The sequence below is a fragment of the Aquarana catesbeiana genome, unplaced genomic scaffold (genome assembly GCF_042186555.1).
Source record: "Aquarana catesbeiana isolate 2022-GZ unplaced genomic scaffold, ASM4218655v1 unanchor226, whole genome shotgun sequence".
Classification (NCBI taxonomy): Eukaryota; Metazoa; Chordata; class Amphibia; order Anura; family Ranidae; genus Aquarana; species Aquarana catesbeiana.
This window is the reverse complement of record NW_027362653.1, coordinates 2,337,892-2,361,241: the sequence shown is the minus strand read 5'-3', so window position 1 is coordinate 2,361,241 and position 23,350 is coordinate 2,337,892. Positions and strand designations below refer to the sequence as shown.

The following is a 23,350-nucleotide window of genomic DNA, read 5'->3' as shown; positions in this document are numbered from 1 at the left end:
CGAAGACACCCAGTAGACACCTTATGGGAGAACATATATTCGGAAGGTCAAAATGGTCAGATATGAACTCGGTCACCTGGGACCATAATGACCTTATTTTAGGACAATCCCATATCATGTGGAAAAAAGTTCCCTCACCTCCCTTGCATTTATGGCACTCTGCAGTGTCTTTTTTATGCATTTTAAATAACCTAGTTGGAGTGTAGTACACCTGATGTAAATATCGAAGCTGTATCATTCTATCCGTGGAGGAGATAACCGAAACAAGGTATGTATCGAGCACCTCCTGCCACAGTTCCTCAGTCAATTCTGGTATAATCACTGTCCATCTATTTCTAATCTTATCAGTCAGATCAGGGCCTCCCAGTCCTATCTCCCTATAGTATCTGGATATGCGCTTAGTTGGTTCTGGGTCAATCAGAACCTTTTCCAAATTCGTATTTTGCACTTCCACCTCCCCCCTCCCGAACTGAGCTGTTGCTGCATGCTGCAGTTGGGCGTATCGGAAGTACCAAGTTCCAGGCACGCCAAACTGTTCCCGCAATTGTGCAAAAGAAATCAACTTACCATCCTGGTATATATGGTGAAGATATTTTATCCCATATTTGGCCCACCTATATCCATCTTCGATTTTGCAAAATTCTCTTAGAGATTTATTACACCACAAAGGTTAATTGGGTGACATCCATAACGGGTCATCCCTCATCCTCTGCGCACATAGGTGAAACACCTTTCCTGGTAGCGCCATAACAGACTCCACCGTCCTCCCCGGTATCTCCTTTCTAAACATCATATTCAACAGTGTTTCCTGGGATGTACCCACCGCCGCCTCCAGCAGGGTAGTGGCGTTAGGGATCTGGGGAAAGCATCGCCAATGTAGAAATACCAATTGAGATGCAAAAAAATAGGATCTCATATCTGGCATAGCTAGACCCCCCATTGCCAGCGTTAACTTCAGGACTGCCAAAGCTATTCTGGGGGCCTTGGATCCCCACAAGAATTCCACTACTATAGAGTCTATATGTCTGAACAGTTTCACCGAGACATACATAGGTGAATTCGAGAGAATGTACAGTAACTTTGGAAGAAAGATCATTTTAAATAGGTTTATGCGACCCATCACTGCCAGCGGCATGTTCCGCCATCTCTGTACTCTCTCCCGAAGAGCCCCCATTACCGGTCTCAAATTGAGGTCCAAATATCTAGAAATGGGAAGTTGAACCACCACCCCCAGGTATCTAAATGACTGGGACAATTGGATAGGACAATCCACTAGGACCGTCACTGTACCATCAATAGAGAATAGGGATGATTTGGACCAATTAATTCGAAATCCAGAATAGTCTCCGAACTCCTGTATCAACTCAAGACCATCCTTGAATGACACCGCACCTTCCAAAGGGAGAGTAACGTGCTTGGCCAGACGCATTAAGGCCGCGTCCACAAGGGGAGTATTTTCCAGATACTTCACTTCTTCTGACTTGAAGGGGTATAATCTGGAGGTTTTATTCGACATGGAGGACTTCTTGTCCGTCTTGCTCCATTCCTTATCAATAATGTCCTTTAATTTAGAAAGGAGCGGAAAATTTGAGCGTTCTTTCCCCAAACGCTTAACGAACTTTTTCTGCTTAGCTGGGGGGTGGATGAGTCTTCCCACTTAAGGGCCTCCTTAATTGTTTTGATTAGTGGCAAAACCATAGCGAAGTCAAAGCCTCCGATATCCTCTTCGCCTTCAAGCTCGTCATCCGAAGAGTCAGGAGTGGCAACGTAGGGCTGGGAAGTGCCCGGATCATCACGGGCCTTGTCAGCCGGAGGGCCAGACAAAGTAATGGACTGGCTTAGCGTGTGGGATGTATCCATCTCCCTCAGGGATTGTTGCACCACACATTTCACAAGAAACTTCATACGCTGGTTTTCCCCAACCGCACGGGCATAGCAAGTCACACAAGGACTTGCCCTCCGGGACTTGTGTCCCACATCCCCAGCAGACTCTGCAATCAGAGCGGCTGTCATGGTGGTGGGAGCGGTGTCTGGAGGAGGAATGGGAGCATCTCCTTTGGTGGTGAGTTCCAGACGGAGAGTCTCGTCTGGATCTAGACGATGAGTGATATTGTGGCCTGGCAAGGTCTCTGTCATTCTGGACCACGATCTGAGGGTCCGATCTGGAAGGGCTGGAGAAAGAAAACGGGGGGGGGAGGGCGAGATATGACATCAGAAAACGCAAGTGTTTTCGACTGTATCTCAACCCCTCCCCTCATTAGCACATACCTTGTGCGTGAGGGCGGGCCACTTAAAGGCGGTGACTTGTTCATGATCTCTGGACGAAGAACGTCACGATACGGGTGGTCTGCAAACAACAAGGGCCTGAAATGCCAAGGTACCAGTGAGGAGATTTAACACAATCTTTCCCCCTTAAAAAAAAAAAAGACGCCATGAGGGGACAATATACAAACTTGGCTATGTGGCAAGATTATGGGGGGAAGACAGACGAACAATACCAACACAGAGATAACTGCCATGGAGGAAGAAATGAAGATAGTCGCAGACCTTGCCAGCCGTTGATGCGTCTGTCCATCTGGCATACAGAGGTGACCATCCCTCCACCATAGGGGTATTCTCAAGCCTCTAAAGCTACTCGCCCGCCCGTGGCTGGGCTCTGAGCTGCACCGCATAAGGTATGCCAAAATCCTGGATCCATCCGACCGGACACAAACAGCATGCGTAGGTCCATTGGAGGAGGACAAAAAAAAACACAGTATCTAGCGGTGAGTGCTCATTTATGGGAATGGGGTCCTATAGCATTGGAGAGGAGGCGGGGTTAACCCACACGTAGGCTGCCATGGAGTCTGTCAGGAAATAGTTTTTTTGGCTGGAGCTACACTTAAAAAATGTTCCTGTTCTGACTTACAAACAGATTCAACTTAAAGCGGGGGTTCACCCACACCGCCAAAAAAAAAAAAAAATATTAAAAGCCAGCAGCTACAAATACTGCAGCTGCTGACTTTTAATACATGGCCACTTACCTGTTCCAGGGTCCAGCGATGTCGGCAGGGGACGCCGAGAACCCGATTGGTTCTCGGCAGCTGCCGCCGCCATCCTAGGTGAGGGAATCAGGAAGTGAAGCGTTGCGGTTTCACTTCCCGGTTCCCTACTGCGCATGCGCGAGTCGCGCTGCGCGTCCCAAGTGGTCCCCGCTCTCTCCTGGGAGCTGTGTGTTCCCAGGAGACAGCGCGGTGGGGACGGGAAGAGGCGTAGACTCCCATGGGAGTCTATGCCGGAAGTGGGTGCAAATACCTGTCTTAGACAGGTATCTGCACCCCCCCTCCCCCCTGAAAGGTGTCAAATGTGACACCGGAGGGGGGGAGGGTTCCGAAAAGCGGAAGTTCCATTTTTGTGTGGAACTTCAATTTAAGAACAAACCTACAGACCCTATCTTGTTTGTAACCTGGGGACTGCCTGTATATTATTTAGTGTGTAGGAAAGTTATGGAGTCTACAAGCTATGGGATATATAGTGTTTTTCACATTAAAAAAAAAAATGTACATACTGTCACCAGTGCAGTACAGGGTCATCATACAACTGGTGTGGCGGTGATCAGGGATACTGACTGGTGACAGTATGTAAAAAAATGTCCAATTGTTTTATTTTTTATTACTTTTTTTTTTTTACATACCATTGTGACCAGAGCAATACAGTATCACCAAAGTAACACTATTACTCTGAGGAGGTGATCAGGATTTTTTTTTTTTTACACATTATAATTGCTAATAACAGTGAATTTCATTGTTATAAGCAGCCATTTCTTCTGAATGAAATCCATTCATTCAGTGTTTACTATTGTGATTAGCTGTGAATGGCCGCAGCTAATCACATATTACAGATGGGTTGTGAAATGTCTGTACCATGTGATCACTGTGACCAATCACAGAGATCAACACAATAGTACACAATGGATGACATGAATAGAAGGCATATTATTGTGTACAACTGCCAAGTGGTCTGTTGTGATTGGTCACAGTGATCACATGGTACTGGCCGCAGGCCGATACACTGATCTGTCATCCTCTGTGTCCAGTGGACACAGCGGGTGACAGATCGTGCCAGAGCTCTGTTTAAAATCTTGTTATTTTTTTCTTTATTTTTAATTTTTTTATTATACACTTTGGTTTGTTTACATCTTCCTCTCCTACAAGAAGAAGAAGATATAATGTATCGTTCTCTTCAGGAAGAAAACACAGGGGTGGGCTCACAATGACTGATCACTGTGATAGCCAATTAGAGGTGACCTGGAACCAAGAGTCCTGGGTCCCAGTTGTTAGTGAGAGATCCGGAGCTCCTGGCGAGACCTTGGTCTCTGTGCTGGGAGTGCGCTGTGCAGCATGCTCACCAGCATAAAAGGAGATATGCATATATGCGGCCCCATGGAAAAAAGCCCACTATGTGTGGGGTTAGATGGAAGGGGTTAAAAAAAAACATCTCCTGACATTTAGAAGTCTAGTCATAAATAAATAAAAAAATTGCAAAGCGATTTGCCTGGTGACAGTGCATGTGCATTACTTTTGTGTGAATGGGGGTAAAAAAAAAACCAAATATTAGGCTAAATGCTGGGTTGGTTGAATGTTTTCAATTGATTTAAAATGAAAAATGACACATTTAGCCACTAGATGCCACTAATTCCTATATCACTTAGCGCCATCTAAAGACAAAATGTGGTATTTTTCATTTTCAATCAATGGTTGGTTTAAAATTGTTGGTTTAATTAACTTATGTTCTTCAATATCTACTGTACCCATAAGTATGATCTCAGTTATTTGTATGAAACCATGACAGACGAAAAAAACTAGTGGATCTAGTCATAAAACAATTGTTGGATGAATGTGACAAGCATTTGCCCAGCCGTAAAAAAAAAAATGGCTGTTTTTTAGTTAACACCATGATTTCCTATGATGGTCAGCTCCATCTAGTGACCATAATGTGGCATTTTTTATGAAATACCTCAATCAGAACAATAGCAAAAATACCACATTATGGCCTTCAGATGGAGCTGACGATTATTGGATATCAACGTACTAAAATATACAACCAATATTTGTCAGGGCTGAGCAAATGCTGGTCACAATTATTCAACTAATATATATTTTTTTTAATAGACCTTTAAGTGTTTGTGAAAGCTTACACCATGAAATTTGCTCAGCCAATGAAAGGTGTTATCTTGCTTCCTCCTCTTCTTCTTCTTTTTTTCCCCAAGGCCCCTCAAAAAAACAAACATGGTGGAGAATCAAGAGAGGGACCAGAGGTGGGAGGAGGAACCGATCGAAAAAGGTGAAGAGTGTAAGTGATGCTGGGATTTTCAATCTCAGCAGCAGTACACTCACAGATAATGAAAAGTTGGTACTTGATCATGGGCTTAAATTTCCCCTGATAAACCCCTGAGCTAGTTTGGAGCTTTTATAGATGTTCAGAAATATATTAGAAAGATTAACATCAAAAGATATTTTCTGTCCCAAACCCCTAAACTATCCATTAATGACACGGATGGAGTGCGGCATTCAGGATTGGCTAATGCCTCTCTTTTAAATCCACCAGGTTTTGTTCCTCCATCAGTTTCTGTCTTTAAAGAATTATGCCCTGTACACATGGTCGGATTTTCCGACGGAAAAAGTGCGATCAGATTGTGTTGTTGGAAATTTCGATCGTGTGTGGGCTCCATCTGGCTTTTTCCGTCGGAATTTCCAACACACAAAGTTTGATAGCAGTGTATAAAATTTTCCGACAACAAAATCCGATCGTTTAAATTCCGAATGTGTGTACACAAATCAAAGTGCCACGCATGCTCAGAATAAATTAAGAGACGAAAGCTATTGGCTACTGCCCTGTTTATAGTCCCGACGTACGTGTTTTACGTCACCGCGTTCACAACGATCGGATTTATAGACAACTTTGTGCGACCGTGTGTATGCAAGACAAGTTTGAGCCAACATCCGTCAGAAAAAATCAGATGGATTTTGTTGTCGGAATGTCCGATCAATGTCCGACCGTGTGTACGGGGCATAAGTTTTGAAAGATATAGATAAACTTAAAGTGGATGTAAACCCAATGTCATCCTTTCTAATCTACTGCCATAGGGGTTATCTATAAGGATATAGATGCCTCCTGCATGTATCTTTACCTGTCAAATGTCTCCCCTCTGTCTGTTACGAGACCTGAAAAACTGCAGATTCTGTGGGTGGGTCTGTTGTCTGGAGCTCAGTGGGTGGAGTCGTGATGTCAGTAGACTCCCCGCCCACCTCTACACTCCCCTTGTCAATATGCATTTTCTCCTGTGTATTTCTTACACTGAACTTCTGCTATGATCTCTAACATCCAGTGAAAAGACAGGAAAGTAATCACATGACTTCAGCATGCCAAATTATGCTGAGGTGTGGAACAGCCAATCCTTGCAGAGCTGTTGAAGAAAGGAGTGGGGGTGGGAATTAAAAAATAATGCATGTCTTAGGCTAGTGCACGAGATATGTAAATCACCTGTCACTCACAGCAAGGGGGAGGATTTGACAAAGTTTTTCTCTGTTTGTCAAGTTTTATCTCACTGAACAATAAAAGAGGATTGCTTAGAGCTGGATTAACTATTTGTGGCAAGACTGGGCTCAAATGATAGGAATTCTTATACTCTACATTATGACATCAAAAAAAAAAAAAATTCGGGTTTACATCCACTTTAAGATGAAAAAGGATCGTAATAGCTGTCGTTTTCGTTAGGGATTGGAGCCTCTGAAAAATAGAAATGATATCACTGTAAGCCATGACCCTATTTTTAAATATAAAAATGACCTTACCAGATTAATTGACAAGGGTTTTGATAATAAATTGCTTGATAAAAAGGAGAGAGCTATTTGATACCCGTGGCTCAGAGAAAGCCAGTTATGTACTTTCTACCAAAAGTTCACAAGAACCCTGTTAATCCTCCAGGGAGGCCAATTATCAGTGATTCCATTAAATCACGGATTGGAAAGTAGATTGATGGCTTTTTGCAGCCATTAGTGTCACAAACCCCTTCTTTTAGTAAAGATTCTTCACAATCGATTCAGCTTTGAATAATTTAGAGTGTAAAGAGAGCTACATTATGGCCACCGCCGACTTCCGTGACTTCTCTTTATACTATTATTTCACACTCCGATGGCCTGGAGGCTGTAGATATGTTTCTAAGTAGAGACACTGGTTTGATTTGTTCCCAAAGAGAATTTATATTGGATTTATTAAAGTTCGCCATGACCCACAACTACTTCTGGTTTGGAGGGACTCATTGCCTCTAATGCAGAGGGGTTGCCATGGGCGCGAAACTCACGCCGAGCATGGCTAACCTATTCATGGTCAAATGGGAGTAGGGTGTCGTCTATTCCAATAGGAAACCAGAGTTGGTCTTCTGGGGAAGATACATAGACGACATCCTCCTCCTATGGGATGGCAACATGACGTCGCTTTCCACCTTTATGCAACAATTGAATAAAAAATCTCTGGGTATCTCATTGTAGTTTGAGAGTAGTGCCAAAAAAAAATCATTTTTTGGATCTGAACATTGAAATCAGGGATGGTCAGTTTAATACTTCCACTTTTTTCAAGAGCACTGACAGAAATGGATTCATTGGACAGGGTAGTTGCCATCACCCCTCATGGTTAAAATCTGTTCCTAATGCCGCGTACACACGAGCGGACTTCTCGTCGGACTGAACTCCGAAGGACTTTTCGACGAAGTTCCGACGCAACGGACTTGCCTACACACGATCCCACCAAAGTCCGATCGTTTCGAACGTGATGATGTACGACCAGACTAGAAAAGGAAGTTAAAGAGCCAGTAGCCAATAGCTGCCCTTGCGTCATTTTCAGTCAGTCGGACTAGCATACAGACGAACGTTTTTTTCGATAGGAATCGAGTCCGTCGAAAAGATTTGAAACATGTTCTATTTCTAAGGTCCGTCACATTTTTCGACAGAAAAGGTCCGATGAAGCCCACACACGATCGGAATGTCCAACAGATTCGTTCCGTCTGACCTTTTCTGCCAGAAAGTCCAGTCGTGTGTACATGGCATAAGAGTCAATTTTTGCGCCTGAGGCGAAATTGTACTCTTAGGGAAGATTTTTTTGAACAAGCTTTTTCCTTGAAAAATAAATTTACAGAAAATAGTTATAGAGAGGCTGACCTATATTCTGTCGTTAAAGAAGTGGGGGACATGGATAGGTCTTCTATCCTTAGTGGTAGAAATAAACCACCACGCAGAGAAAATGATTTCAACTTTTCAATGGTTACGTCCTATTCACAAAAAAATTATGAAATCAAAAGAATTATGACTAAGCATTGGGGGTCCTTAAAAATGACAAGGTTTTGGGTCCAGTGCTCCCTGATCGCCCACAGGTCATTTTCAGAGGAGTTCCTCCGCTTAGGCTTCAAATAGTTCCGAATATTTTGGATGCCCCTAACAGGGTTTCCTTCTTTCAAAAATCCAAAGGCTATTTTCCATGCCGCAACTGCAATGTCTGCCTTTGTAATAAAAATAAAGACAGGAAGATTTGCCCATTTAAATCCAACACTACAGGCAGAGTATACGACATTAAACATGTATTACCTGCACTTCACAAAATGTAGTCTATTTATTGGTTTGTGCATGCGGCCTGCAATGTCGGCTGTACGATACGCGCAATGAACGTTAGGGTTAACGAACACATTGCAAACATAAAAAGGGGTTTTCTCAAACATAGTGTCTCTCGACATTATTTAGAGTGTCATAACAAAAATCCTGCAGGGACCACTTTTATTGTCATTGATAGATTTAACCCCCATTGGCGAGGAAGTGTGACTAAGAGGGAAATCTCACGGCTAGAGACTCGCTGGATTTATGACTTAAAATGTTATACTCCTTTCGGTATGAACGTTGATTGGGGTGTGAATTGTTTTATTAATAATTGTTGATTTTAGAATTTTATGCAATTTTTGTATTCAACACTAGATGGCAGTGTTTTTTATGTAATAACATTTATACATTTTTATATTCTTTACATATTTTTATTATTTTTTTGTGATTTGTTGTAGTGACATTTATATATTTCTTTTAAAATTTTTGAAATTGTGGCTAATTTGAATTTTATGTCTTGTGTTCGTGCGGAGAGCCTCCATCCTCTCCTCATCCTCACATTGCCTCTTCACCAATTTACTATTAATTTTGAGTCTTGTTTGAACCAAGGAGCCTGAGAAAATCACTTTCCGGTTTGCTGGCATATTATATATATTCCATCTGTCCGGGATTCGATTCTTTTTCTTGCTTCCTATATATTTTATATGCTTTGGAGCGCAAATGCGGAGTGCTCCAATGACATCATTTCCGGCCCCTGGAGGCTTAGTTGCATTCCTCCTACCGGAAGTGATTATCATTTGTACTTCTCAGTGATTTGGAGCACAGGCGCAGCTGCGGTGCACTCCAGTGACATCACTTCTGGCTGGTGTATTCCGCCCGCCAGAAGTGGTCACTTGTTTACTTCCAGTTTCTGAAGCAGGCTGTGCTTCTCCCTGTGTAGTTAAACAGCTGATGCCAATGCTGTGTTCCAATTATCCGGCATTTATGTCTAATTAACCGGCATGTGTGTCACTGAGTTGGGGAGACTTATATATGGGCGTGCTTGCGTTGTTAGGCCACGCCTCTGATGATATCCTATGGGATGAAACATGTCAGGCTGGCCAATGCAAACACGCTGTGAGCCACGGAATTTTTATTACTATCATGATGCCTGTATTTTCTTACTATCTGTAAGTAGACTACAATAAATTTATTTTTTTATACCTTACGGGCTTCACTATTGCTGCCTTATTTTCTTCCATTTGGGTTATATCACATTGATGAGCGTTTATCATATGCATCCATGTCTTGGAGTCTGATGAGTTGGTGGCTATATGCGATCTGGATATGGAGACCCTGTGATCGATTTACATTATTTGGAGGGTGATACCTTGATCCTCTTTTTATAATACATGCCTTTTTACTATTACCCTCTGGTAAGCAGATTGGATTCACTTGGGAGTGGAGTGCTCTCTTGTACACACTGAAGCTGGTGAAGGGTTCTTCATATTCCCTATCTCTACAATGACAGAACTGTCTCATGACTAATTTGAAGCGCTGCATTTTGGACTTTTTAAATGAAAGGTAATGACGCGTTGATGGAAGCAAAAAACGTGAACAAGAAAATTTTAAAAAACTAGGGAGCTACAAGCAATCCTGGGTTGGAGATGGGGGGGGTTGGCCGCCACTTAGGTGTGCTTTACGTTTAAGTTGCACTAGTGTCCCTTTTCTGAAGGTGGTGGCATCAAACCCATTTATCGTGGCTAGACAAAAGTACGTCACATTCATTCAACTAATTTTTTTTTAAAAACAGACCTCTAAGTGTTTGTGAAAGCTTACACCACAAAATGTACTCGGCCAATAAAAGGTAATGACTCCATTTTTATTTTTATACTGCTATCAATGGCCAACACAGTACAACACTTCATCCATGTCTTTGGTGATCTCCAATCTCCTTATGAACTGTTTCTTACATGATAAAGATCAGCCATGGAGTATATCTGAGGTGTATATCAGGGTGTGCTTCTTCCCCACATGAGAGCTGTGATGTCCAGCAACATTCATATAGAAGACATTTCCCGCACTCAAGGCACTAATACACCTCAAGGGTTGTGTGGGATCCCTGATGTACAGGAAGACAGGACTTCAGTGAGGAACAATTCCCTCACTCAGGACAGGAAAGGAGCTTTTCCCCCATGTGAGATTTCTGATGTCTGTAAAGATGGGAATTCCTTGAAAAACATTTCTTGCACTCAGGACAGGAATATGGTTTCTCCCTCGTGTGAGATCTCCGATGTCTGTAAAGATTCGGCATCCCTGAAAAACATTTCCCGCACTCAGGACAAGAATACGGCTTCTCCCCCGTGTGAGATCTCTGATGTGTAACAATATCTGATTTGTTTACAAAACATTTCCCGCACTCAGAACAGGAATACGGCTTTTCCCCCGTGTGAGATCTCTGATGGCTGTCAAGATGTGCCTTCTGTGAAAAACATTTCCCACACGCAGGACATGAATATGGCTTTTCCCCTGTGTGAGATTTCTGATGGTTGTAAAGATGTGCCTTCTGTGAAAAACATTTCCCGCATGCAGGACAGGAATACGGCTTCTCCCCCGTATGAGATCTCTGATGTATGACAACTTCTGATTTTCGTGCAAAACATTTCCCACACTCATTGCAGGGATATGGCTTCTCTCCTGTGTGAGATCTTTGATGTCTGTACAGATGAGACCTCTGTGAAAAAAATTTCCCGCACTCAGGGCAGGAAAGTGGCTTCTCACCTGTGTGCAATTTCTGATGTCTGTAAAGATGGGATTTCTGTGAAAAAAGTTTCCCGCACTCAGGACAGGAATACGGCTTCTCCCCCGTGTGAGACCTCTGATGTTTGACAAGCGTTGATTTTTGTACAAAACATTTTCCGCACACAGGACAGGAATACGGCTTCTCACCTGTGTGCAATCTCTGATGATTATCAAGATGGGATTTCTGTGAAAAACATTTCCCGCACTCAGAACAAGAAAATGGTTTCTCCCCTGAGTGAGATCTCTGATGAATAGAAAGATGTTCATTCTTTGAAAAACGCTTACCGCACTCAGTACAGGAAAACCTCTTATGTTTTGGAAGGACGGCACCGTCCCTCACAGTCTGAGGTTCCTCAGGATGAGAGGAATACGATGGTCCATCTACACTGTGTGGTGCTGGATGGACATTTGAGGTAGCCGGGTTTTCTTCTGGACTATACTGTGTGATGTCCTCATCTTCTACTTTACAGTCTGGAGACAAAGTGAGACAATCCTCTGAGGTTTTCCTCATCTTCCGTCCATCTACTAAAATAGAGATAAAAAGATTATTACTAGACATGAGCAGATTGGTTCCCCTAAACCAGGACTCAGTTTATATCAGGCAGCTTTGTCTCTGAGGATCTCGGAATCTCCAACCAGTTCATTTCTTTATTCAAAGACCTTAGTCAGAGAGTGAGGAAACAACGAGAACTGTCTTTTATAGGAGTGACAGTGATGAGGGGATTATAGGATGAGTGTCCCCACCCCCTCTATCACTCATTGTCATCTTCCTAATACAATACGTGCTCAGTTTGAAGCTGTGGAGCTTGGTGTAAGTGGAGCTGGATTAAGTGGGAGTTAAACACAAGTGTTAGAGTATACAAGTCTTGCTGTCTGTTGGTGTTTGCTGCTGTCTGTTGGTGTGTGTATTGCTGCTGTCTGTTGGTGTGTGTATTGCTGCTGTCTGTTGGTGTTTGCTGGGTTGCATTTTGGGGACTTTTCCTTTTAGTTTTTAATTTGCCTTTTGCTGTCACTTTTTAAATAGCTTTTTTTTTTTTTTCTGTTTCATCAGTCTATCAATTAAGGGGTGTGGTTAATTGCTCACAGGTGCCCAGGTGCCTATTTAACTTGTTGTAGGACTCAGTTTGAGCGTGCTCAGTTTGAAGCTGTGGAGCTTGGTGTAAGTGGAGCTGGATTAAGTGGGAGTTAAACACAAGAGTTTAAAACAGGAGGTTATAACAGGGGTCATAGTACCTGTGTAGTGTGAGTATCTGAGTGTTGTCTGAGTAGTGTGTGTGGATCGTTAGTACTTGTGTATTGTGTACCTGTGTATTGTCTTGTCGTGTACCTGTGTATTGTCTTGAGTATTAGTGCCAGGAAGCTAGTTGTTAGGTAATTTGGACAGGGTAAAATCCCCAAATCCTCACTAAATTTAATAGGTACCATGCCCGGCGGGTGTGGAGAGGCGACTCTTTGTACATCTTGCCGCATGTATGCGTTCCTTGATCATCCGATCGAGGGCGAATACTGCTGTGCAAAATGTAAGCACATTGTTTCCCTGGAAGCCCAGGTTCTGAATCTGGGGAAGCAACTGTCAGCACTGAGAAGTCCCTCCATACTAAAGGTGAGCCAGGAATGTACACGGCAGGTGCCGGCAGGGGCCAGCACAGAGGCGGGTGGAGACAAAGAGGTGCAGGCACTAGCGAAGAGTAGATGGGTGACAGTCAGGAGGGGTAGAGGGGGAAGTGCCAGGGAGGCCGATCCAGGACTGGAGCATCCCAATAAGTACGCTCCATTGAGTGACACTGGTGTTACCAGTCAGGGACCAGCACTGCTGGAGATGAGGGACTCTCCTAGCTGCCGGGGGAAGAACTCCTCCAGTGAGAGTGGGGGGGCAGCAAAGGGAAAGGAAAGACAGATTCTGGTGGTAGGGGACTCAATTCTTAGAAGGACAGAGAGAGCAATCTGTAACCAAGACCTGAAGCGCCGAACAGTATGTTGTCTACCGGGCGCTCGGGTTCGGCACATCACGGATCTTGTGGACAGATTACTGGGAGGGGCTGGGGAAGACCCGGCTGTCATGGTGCACGTTGGCACCAATGACAAAGTCAGAGGCAGATGGAGTGTCCTAAAGAACGATTTTAGGGACTTAGGAGCTAAATTGAGGAAAAGGACCTCCAAGGTAGTGTTCTCAGGAATACTACCGGTACATCGAGCCACACCAGAGAGGCAGAGGGAGATTAGGGAAGTAAACAAGTGGCTGAAGAGCTGGTGTAGTAAGGAGGGGTTTGGGTTCCTGGAGGACTGGGCCGACTTCTCAGTCGGTAACCGGTACTATAGAAGGGACGGACTGCACCTAAATGAGGAGGGTGCAGATCTGCTGGGAATGAAGATGGCCAAAAAGTTAGAGGGGTTTTTAAACTAGGCGATGGGGGGGAGGGTCCAGAGACAGTGATAGCCAGCGTGGAAGATATTCCAGAGGGTAGTATTGGGGGCATTAGTGGTAGGTTAACCAAAGCACAAAAACACAAGGTGAGTATAGTAGCAAGTCCAAGTTGCAATCTTGAAACACCCAATACGAGGACAATATGCGACCGGTCTAAACTATGTGGCATGTTCACCAATGCCAGGAGCCTGGCGGACAAGATGGGTGAACTAGAGATACTGTTGTACAAGGAGGATTTGGATTTTGTGGGAATTTCAGAGACCTGGTTCAACAGCTCTCATGATTGGCTGGCAAACATTCAAGGGTATACCCTATACCGCAAGGATAGAGAAGGTAAAAAAGGGGGAGGGGTATGCCTATATATCAAGAATAATGTACAAGTGAATGTGAGAGATGACATCACTGAGGGGGCTAGGGAGGAGGTGGAATCTTTATGGGTAGAGCTCCAAAGGGATGAAGCTAAGGGGAAAATAATACTGGGAGTATGCTATAGGCCCCCTAACCTGAGGGAGGAAGTGGAGACGGATCTCCTATCACAAATTGGATTAGCAGCAAGGATGGGAAGTGTTATTATAATGGGGGATTTTAATTATCCAGACATAGACTGGGCGGAGGGAACCGCGCATTCATTTAAGGCTCGCCAGTTCCTTAATGTCTTGCAGGACAATTTTATGGGTCAGATGGTAGACGCACCAACTAGAAATAAAACATTACTAGATCTACTGATTACCAACAATACAGACCTGATAACAGATGTGGAAATACGGGGCAATTTAGGTAACAGCGATCACAGGTCAATTAGTTTCAGTATAAATCACACAAATAGGAGACATGAAGGGAACACAAAGACACTGAATTTCAAAAGAGCCAACTTCCCTAAACTACAAACCTTGCTAAAAGGCATAAATTGGGATAAAATATTAGGAACAAAGAATACGGAGGAGAGATGGGTTTGCTTTAAGAGCATATTAAATAAGGGCATTAGCCAATGTATCCCATTGGGTAATAAATTTAAAAGAGCGAACAAACATCCTGGATGGCTTAACTCCAATGTAAAAATGCATATAAAAGCAAAGGAGAAGGCCTTCAAAAAATACAAGGTTGAGGGATCGTCCACAGCATTCAGAATTTATAAAGAATGCAATAAGAAATGTAAGGGTGCAATTAGGATGGCTAAGATAGAACATGAAAGACACATAGCGGAGGAGAGCAAAAAAAATACCAAGAAATTCTTTAAGTATGTAAACAGTAAAAAAGGGAGGACAGACCATATTGGCCCCATAAAGAATGAGGAAGAACATCTGGTTACAAAGGATGGGGAGATGGCAGAGGTATTGAATTTATTCTTCTCCTCAGTCTTCACAAGTGAATCGGGGGGCTTCAGTAACCAAAACTGCAGTGTTTATCCTCATGACACAACACAGGAAGCACCTACATGGTTAACAGAGGACGGAATTAAAATTAGACTTGAGAAACTTAACATTAATAAATCACCGGGACCAGATGGCTTGCATCCGAGGGTACTTAGGGAACTCAGTCAGGTGATTGCCAGACCGTTGTTCCTAATTTTTACAGACAGTCTATTGACTGGAATGGTACCAGCTGATTGGAGAAAAGCCAATGTAGCACCAATATTTAAAAAGGGCCCAAAAAACATCCCTGGGAATTACAGACCAGTTAGCCTAACATCAATAGTATGTAAACTCTTGGAGGGGATGATAAGGGACTATATACAAGATTTTAGTAATAAGAATGATATCATTAGCAGTAATCAGCATGGATTCATGAAGAATCGTTCTTGCCAAACCAATCTATTAACCTTCTATGAGGAGGTGAGTTGCCATCTAGATAAAGGAAGGCCCGTAGACGTGGTGTATCTGGATTTTGCAAAAGCATTTGACACAGTTTCCCATAAACGTTTACTGTACAAAATAAGGTGCGTTGGCATGGACCATAGGGTGAGTACATGGATTGAAAACTGGCTACAAGGGCGTGTTCAGAGGGTGCTGATAAATGGGGAGTACTCAGAATGGTCAGGGGTGGGTAGTGGGGTCCCCCAGGGTTCTGTGCTGGGACCAATCCTATTTAATTTGTTCATAAACGACCTGGAGGATGGGATAAACAGTTCCATCTCTGTATTTGCAGACGATACTAAGCTAAGCAGGGCAATAACTTCTCCGCAGGATGTGGAAATCTTGCAAAAAGACCTGAACAAATTAATGGGGTGGGCGACTACATGGCAAATGAGGTTCAATGTAGAAAAATGTAAAATAATGCATTTGGGTGGCAAAAATATGAATGCAATCTATACACTGGGGGGAGAACCTCTGGGGGAATCTAGGATGGAAAAGGACTTGGGGGTCCTAGTGGATGATAGGCTCAGCAATGGCATGCAATGCCAAGCTGCTGCTAATAAAGTAAACAGAATATTGGCATGCATTAAAAGGGGGATCAACTGCAGAGATAAAACGATAATTCTCCCGCTCTACAAGACTCTGGTCCGGCCGCACCTGGAGTATGCTGTCCAGTTCTGGGCACCAGTCCTCAGGAGGGACGTACTGGAAATGGAGCGAGTGCAAAGAAGGGCAACAAAGCTAATAAAGGGTCTGGAGGATCTTAGTTATGAGGAAAGGTTGCGAGCACTGAACTTATTCTCTCTGGAGAAGAGACGCTTGAGAGGGGATATGATTTCAATTTACAAATACTGTACTGGTGACCCCACAATAGGGATAAAACTTTTTCGCAGAAGAGAGTTTAATAAGACTCGTGGCCACTCATTACAATTAGAAGAAAAGAGGTTTAACCTTAAACTACGTAGAGGGTTCTTTACTGTAAGAGCGGCAAGGATGTGGAATTCCTTTCCACAGGTGGTGGTCTCAGCGGGGAGCATTGATAGCTTCAATAAACTATTAGATAATCACCTGAATGACCGCAATATACAGGGATATGTAATGTAATACTGACACATAATCACACACATAGGTTGGACTTGATGGACTTGTGTCTTTTTTCAACCTCACCTACTATGTAACTATGTAACAAGAAGTACTGCACTTCCTTATTTAGTCCATGATTTAGTCATGAATAACAGCGGGGCTGAGCCCCACCAGAGGACAGAGAGTGAGGATGGGGGGAGAACAAGCAATATTAAGACTCTTCCCTCATTTTCACTCTCTGTTTAAGGTTCCAACATTTGAGGATGTTATCACATTATTATCAACAGGGTAAAAATGGAAAGGTGGTGGTGTCTGTCTTTATGGGAGAAGTCATCTCAAAGCGAGTGTCAATGAGGACCTAGGTGATGGAGAGTGTGATGAGGCTAAAGTATTATGCGTGGAAATGTACATGGGTGTGCGTACTACAAAGGTTATCATTGGAGTTTGTTCTAGACCTCCCAGTGTTAATGAGGAGGTGGAGACTCAGCTCCTTGCACAGATGGAAAGGGCTGCAAGGGCTGGGACAGGGATAATAATGGGGGATTTTAACTACCCAGAAATTGACTGGAGTAATGGCACTGCTGGGACAGTTAAAGGGCAAAAATGTATAAACCTATTACAAGACAATTTTATGGTCCAGTTTATTGAGGCTCCGACTAGAAATGAAGCTCTGCTGGACCTGGTAATCTCAACCCATGCAGAGCTTATTACCAGTATTCATATAAAAGAACATCTGGGTAGCAGTGACCATAACATGATTCCATTTAATGTTAGCTGTAAGCAACAAACACATATGGGCAATATAAAAACACTTAACTGTAATGCCTCGTACACACGGTCGGATTTTCCGATGGAAAATGTCCGATCGGAGCGTGTTGTCGGAAATTCTGACCGTGTGTGGGCTCCATCGGACATTTTCCATCGGATTTTCCGACACACAAAGTTTGAGAGCAGGATATAAAATTTTCCGACAACAAAATCCGTTGTTGGAAATTCCGATCTTGTGTACACAAATCCGACGGACAAAGTGCCACGCATGCTCAGAATAAATAAAGAGATGAAAGCTATTGGCCACTGCCCCGTTTATAGTCCCGACGTACGTGTTTTACGTCACCGCGTTCAGAACGATCGGATTTTCCGACAACTTTGTGTGACCGTGTGTATGCAAGACAAGTTTGAGCCAACATCCGTCGGAAAAAATCCATGGATTTTGTTGTCGGAATGTCGAACAAAGTCCGACCGTGTGTACGGGGCATAAGAGAGCAAATTTTCCAAGGATGAGGGCTGCTCTCCAGGACTTGGACTAGGAGGGAATATTGGCATCAATGGGCACAGAAAAGAAATGGGAATTCTTCAAAAAGACCGTATGCGAACTCACTGCAAAGTATATTCCCATGGGCAATAAGTTTAAAAGGCTAATGTGGCTCACATACAAAGTTAAAAAAGCTATAAAGTAATAAGAAAAGAGTTTTTAGAAAATATAAAAATGAAGGAACACTATCATCGTTTAAATCTAACAAAGAATATAACAGAATATGTAAAAAAGGAAATCAAGGACGAAAAAATTCAAAACGAACTACAGATTGCAAAAGATAGTAGGACAAACCCCCACAAATTCTTCAAATATATTTAAATATATAGTAAAAAGGTCAAGTTTGAGAATGTAGGCCCTTTACAAAATGATCTAGAGTGGGTGACTGGGGACAAAGGGAAGGCAAATTTATTAAATACTTTCTTCAGCTCTGTGTTTAAAAAAGGAGCATGGGGGAGCTCATGTCCATAATGGGGATGGTAGTGACACAGCCCCAAATGAACCACAATAGCTCCAAAGTGTTATGGTCCAGAAATGTTTAGACATAATAAAGGTGGATAAAGCACCTGGACCAGATGGCATCCACCCATGGATCCAAAAAGAATTAAGCACTGTCATTTCAAACCCATTGTTGGACTCTTTAATGACTGGAAAAGTGCCACTGGATTGACGTAAGGCCAATGTGGTGCCTATATTTAAAAAAGGGACCAAAGTCTTTACCAAGTAACTATAGACCTGTTAGTTTAACATCTATAGTCGGGAAGATACTGGAGAGTTTAATCAAAAAAACACATAGAGGAGTTCTTGCTGGAAGAAAATATTTACATGAAAGACAGAAGCACAGCTTCATGAAAGACAGAAGTTTCCAAACAAATCTGATTTCTTTTTATGAGGCGGTAAGTAAAACCTTGGGCAAAGAAGTAACTCGGGATGTGGTATACTTGTGTAGCGTGACCCCCGCAGGAGCCGCAGGTACGTTGCTCAGGTCTTCCCCACTTTTGCTCCACAGCCAGGCACAAGGTAGATTCACACAGCTAGGTGCACGCACACTTGAACTGGTCTTCAATGACCAGTCTAGGGGTTTTGTTTTTGTTGTTTTTTTTTTTTTTGAGAACTTGGATAGGGAAGGGGATTTAGTAGGATACTCCAAGAAATAGAACTATTCACAACTTGGTCAAGCTCTGGTGAAGTCCATGCAGGTTGCAGATTTCTACTTAGCAATATCACACAAAAGTTTCAGGAGTGAGCAAATTTCATCAGTAGTAGTAGGGCAAAGCTCTTCAGGAACCAACCAGTTACAACAGACTGTTTGACAGTCTAAAAACAGTAGAACTGTGTAAAGTCCTATGCATTAGCAACCATTAGACAAGCTCCTCAAAACACTAGCCAGTGTTCCCTTTGTTCAGACCCTCACATAACTATATAGCACACCAGAAGGGGTTAAAAAGCACAAGTCCATACATCCTTTAGGTTGTGCGTATTCACAAAATGTCCAAGGACAGCTGGTAGCCTCCTTCCAACTTACACTCTATACCAGTGATACCAGACCAGATCTTCAATAGAGAGCCCCCTTCAAGCCAGTTTTTTGTAGTACCAGGGTCTCTCTCACTAACTTCAGACCCTCAGGACTCCCACCTGAGGCGGGACAGCAGCACACTCTCTATTTAGACCCTCAGGTCAACCACCTGAGGTAACATGGCGGCAAGTGCAAGCGGAGATGCTCCTGGGACATAAATAGAGGCACCCAGGATGCATAGGGGCACCTCTCCTTGTAATTGGCCAGGGCTTTATAAATATTTATGCTCCCATCTGCATGGTTTTGTAGTAGGACTTCATATTAACCCGTGTATTTCATATTATTCATAATAAATTGCATTTGCTAATAATATAACTATTAATATCATAAATTATTATTTAGATTCATATTAGTATTATTATGATCATTATTATTAATTCAATATTAAACAACGGTTGTTAGTCTTTATAAATGTATACTATATAGGGCTGGGGAAAAAATTGATTTGAATCTTGAATCGAGTTGAGAGGTCAAATCGATTCAAATTTTCAGCAAACCGATTTTTTTAGATTTTTTTTTTAAACAGGACCGGCGCTGACACCGCGCCGGTCCTGAGGAGCTGCGGGCAGGAGTTTTTAGGCGAGGCCGCGGCTTCGGCCTAGACCGCGAGGCCGGACGCCACAGACTAGGCCGAAGCCGCGGCCTCGCCTAAAAACTCCTGCCCGCAGCTCCTCAGGACCGGCGCGGTGTCAATCAAAAAAAGAAAAAACTTGATTTGAATCCTGAATTGAGTTTTGTTTTTTAAATCGCAGAATTTTTTTTTTTGGAGAAAATCACCCAGCTCTAATACTATACTGATTCATAATATAGAAAATCTAAATTTAAAGTTTAACTCATTTACCACTTGCCTACTGGACACTTTTACCCCCTTCTTGCCCAGGCCAATTTTCAGCTTTCAGCGCTGTCGCACTTTGAATGACAATTGCCCGGCCATGCAACACTGTAACCATGTGAAATTTTTATCATTTTTTTTTCACACAGTTAGAGCTTTCTTTTGGTGTTATTAAATCAGCATTGGGTTTTTTTATTCTTGCTAAACAAAAAAATACACAAAAAAAAACAAAAAACACCACATTTTTCATAGTTTGTTATAAAACTTTGCAAACAGGTCATTTTTCCTCCATCACTGATGTGCACCGATGAGGCAGCACTGGTGGGCACTGATGGGACTGGACTGATAATCAGAGATGATGTCCCTTTAACACAAGCTAGTTATTGGCTCTCTTTTTCACTGACAGCGTGAGCAGAGATAAGTCAATAACCAACGTGTGATTACATCCCTGATCAGCTGTCATTGGACACAGCTGATCCTGTGGTAAAGGGCCGCTGTGATTGGGCCTTTACCCCAATCTGCGAGTCCGGAGGACTCGGCGATCATAGAGTGCGCCGCAGGGAATGCATGGGCAGCGTCACTACAGGAGGACATCCATGTATGCCCTCCCGGCATTGTAAGCCTGTGCTGTAGCCGTCTTTTGGCTATGGCGCAGGTGGAGCGATTAAAGTTGAACTCTTGACCACTATCAAGAAAAACAACCTTGACAAGAAATTCAATGGTGCTGTCTGAATAGCGTGTAACTATGTACTACTGTGATGGATTACACCCCCTCCATAGCACCTCCTCCCATCGAATGAAAGAATGCATAACTAAGATGGCGCCTAGAGAGAGGCTACACCCAAGATGATGATATCCAAGGGGTTGGAAGAAGCTCACCTTTTACGGACATGGCCAATAAAGCTACTAGTATCTAGATGACGCTATGCTAGTGCTGTACTCCCTCGCTCACTCAGATATAAAAACTCTGTGTAGCCAGGAAGAATAAAGAGATTTATCACGTATCTGAACAGAGGCTCAGAGTGGTATTTCATTGTGCGCACAAAGTGGAGACCCGCAATCCACGGAGCGCTCTGTGGCCTCGGCCATAGGAAAGGCCGCGGCTTTGGCCTAGCTCCGGAGCGGCGGCCATCTTGGCACACCCGGCAGCCGTTTAGCACGTGATCTCTCCCCTCTGTGTACTGATCTGTACAGTGGAGGGGAGAGATCGGATGGCAGCAGTGCCAATACTCTGCAATGCCCTGCCAATACTCTGCAATGCCCTGCCAATACACTGCAATACTCTGCCAATACACTGCAATGCCCTGCCAATACTCTGCAATGCCCTGCCAATACTCTGCAATACCCTGCCAATACTCTGCAATACCCTGCCACAATGCCCTGACAATACTCTGCAATGCCCTGACAATACCCTGCCAATAGTCTGCCATACCCTGCCAATAATCTGCCAATATACCCGCCAATAATCTGCCAATATACCCGCCAATACCCTGCCAATATACCCGCCAATACTCTGCCAATATACCCGCCAATACTCTGCCAATAGGGAGATTGTGGATATTGCAGTGGGGGAGATTTTTTTTTTGTTGATCCGAAAATGATCCGAACCGTGACTCCTGATCCGAGGAACGATCCGAACCCTGAGTTTTTTGATCCGTTGCACCCCTAATGGTTGTGCTGTTAAACTTAATGGTAAAGTCATGGGGGGGGGGACCGGGAAGGAGGAAATATAACAAGCTCAGTTTTAGAAAAATTGAGTTTGAGAAAGTGGTTTGACATCCATACCGATATGTCATTCAGTAAGTTTGAGATTCGTGAGGAGATTGAGGGGGTGAGTTGAGGAGTAGAGAGATAGATCTGGGTGTCGTCGGCATAGAGGTGGTATTGGAAGCCTTGGAAGGTTATCTACTGGCCTAGGGAAGAGGTATAGAGCGAGAATAGGAGGGGTCCAAGGAAGGAGCCTTGGGGGTACCCCAACAGCAAGAGGAGCAGAGGAGATGGAGTTGTAAGTGACATTGAAAGTGCGCTGGGATAGGTAGGAGGAGAACCAGGATAAAGCAGAATCACAGAGGCCAAGGGAGTGTAGATTGCTGAGGAGGAGCAGGTGGTCAACTGTGTCGAAGGCAGCAGAGAGGTCTAAGAGTATGAGTATGGAGTACTGGTCCTTGGTTTTAGCAGTTAGTAGGTCATTGGTGAGTTTTAGTAGGGCAGTTTCAGTGGAATGTTGTGGGTTGAAGCTGGATTGTAGGGGGTCGAGAAGGTTGTTGTCCATGAGGCAGCGACTCATTTGGTTATGGACAAGGCGTTCGATGAGGTTGGAGGCAAAACCGGAGCACGGAGATGGCTCTTAAGTTATTCAAATAGGTGGGGTCTAGTGAGGGTTGACCCCACCTGTAGCGCTCAAATAAATAAAAAATGAAAAAATAAAAATGAAAAATAAAAATGTGCTAATGAAATCAATGATCAATCTAAATGAACAGTAAAGGTATATAGGTGTGAATATTGACAATAATACCCTCAGTGAAAATCAGTCACAATATGAATGTGATCTGACAAAAAAAGTTATTGGTGAACACTGTGAGCAAACACATCCTATCACATAATGTTCAAAGCAACACACCCTATGGCAGATGTGAAAATGATAAATGAAGTCTTAACATAAAGTTCATATAATGAGAATATATTCTAACAAAAAAAGTTATTGGTGAACACTGTGAGCAAACACATCATATCACATAGTAATCAAAACAACACACCCTGTGACAGATGTGAAAATAATAAATAAAGTGTTGACATAAAGTTCATAAATTGTTGACATAAAATTCATAAATTATGAATATTCCGATGAAAGGTCTGAAAAAATC

At 43.2% G+C, this 23,350-nt stretch overlaps 2 protein-coding genes across 6 annotated transcripts in view; one reads left to right on the top strand and one right to left on the bottom strand.

The window, feature by feature from the left end:
• The window catches only part of LOC141121586 (uncharacterized), a 190,165-nt gene that overhangs the window by 131,149 nt on the left and 35,666 nt on the right, over positions 1-23,350 (top strand). The window lies entirely within an intron of this gene.
• The window catches only part of LOC141121593 (uncharacterized), a 243,927-nt gene continuing 231,056 nt past the window's right edge, over positions 10,480-23,350 (bottom strand). For 4 of the 5 annotated variants that reach the window (XM_073611238.1, XM_073611237.1, XM_073611241.1 and 1 more), the window contains one exon: positions 10,480-11,930. In XM_073611238.1, coding sequence (XP_073467339.1) covers positions 10,768-11,930 — 1,163 coding nt within the window. In that variant the 3' untranslated portion in view covers positions 10,480-10,767. The remainder of the gene's footprint in view (positions 11,931-23,350) is intronic. The other variant, XM_073611243.1, reaches the window with a different exon arrangement.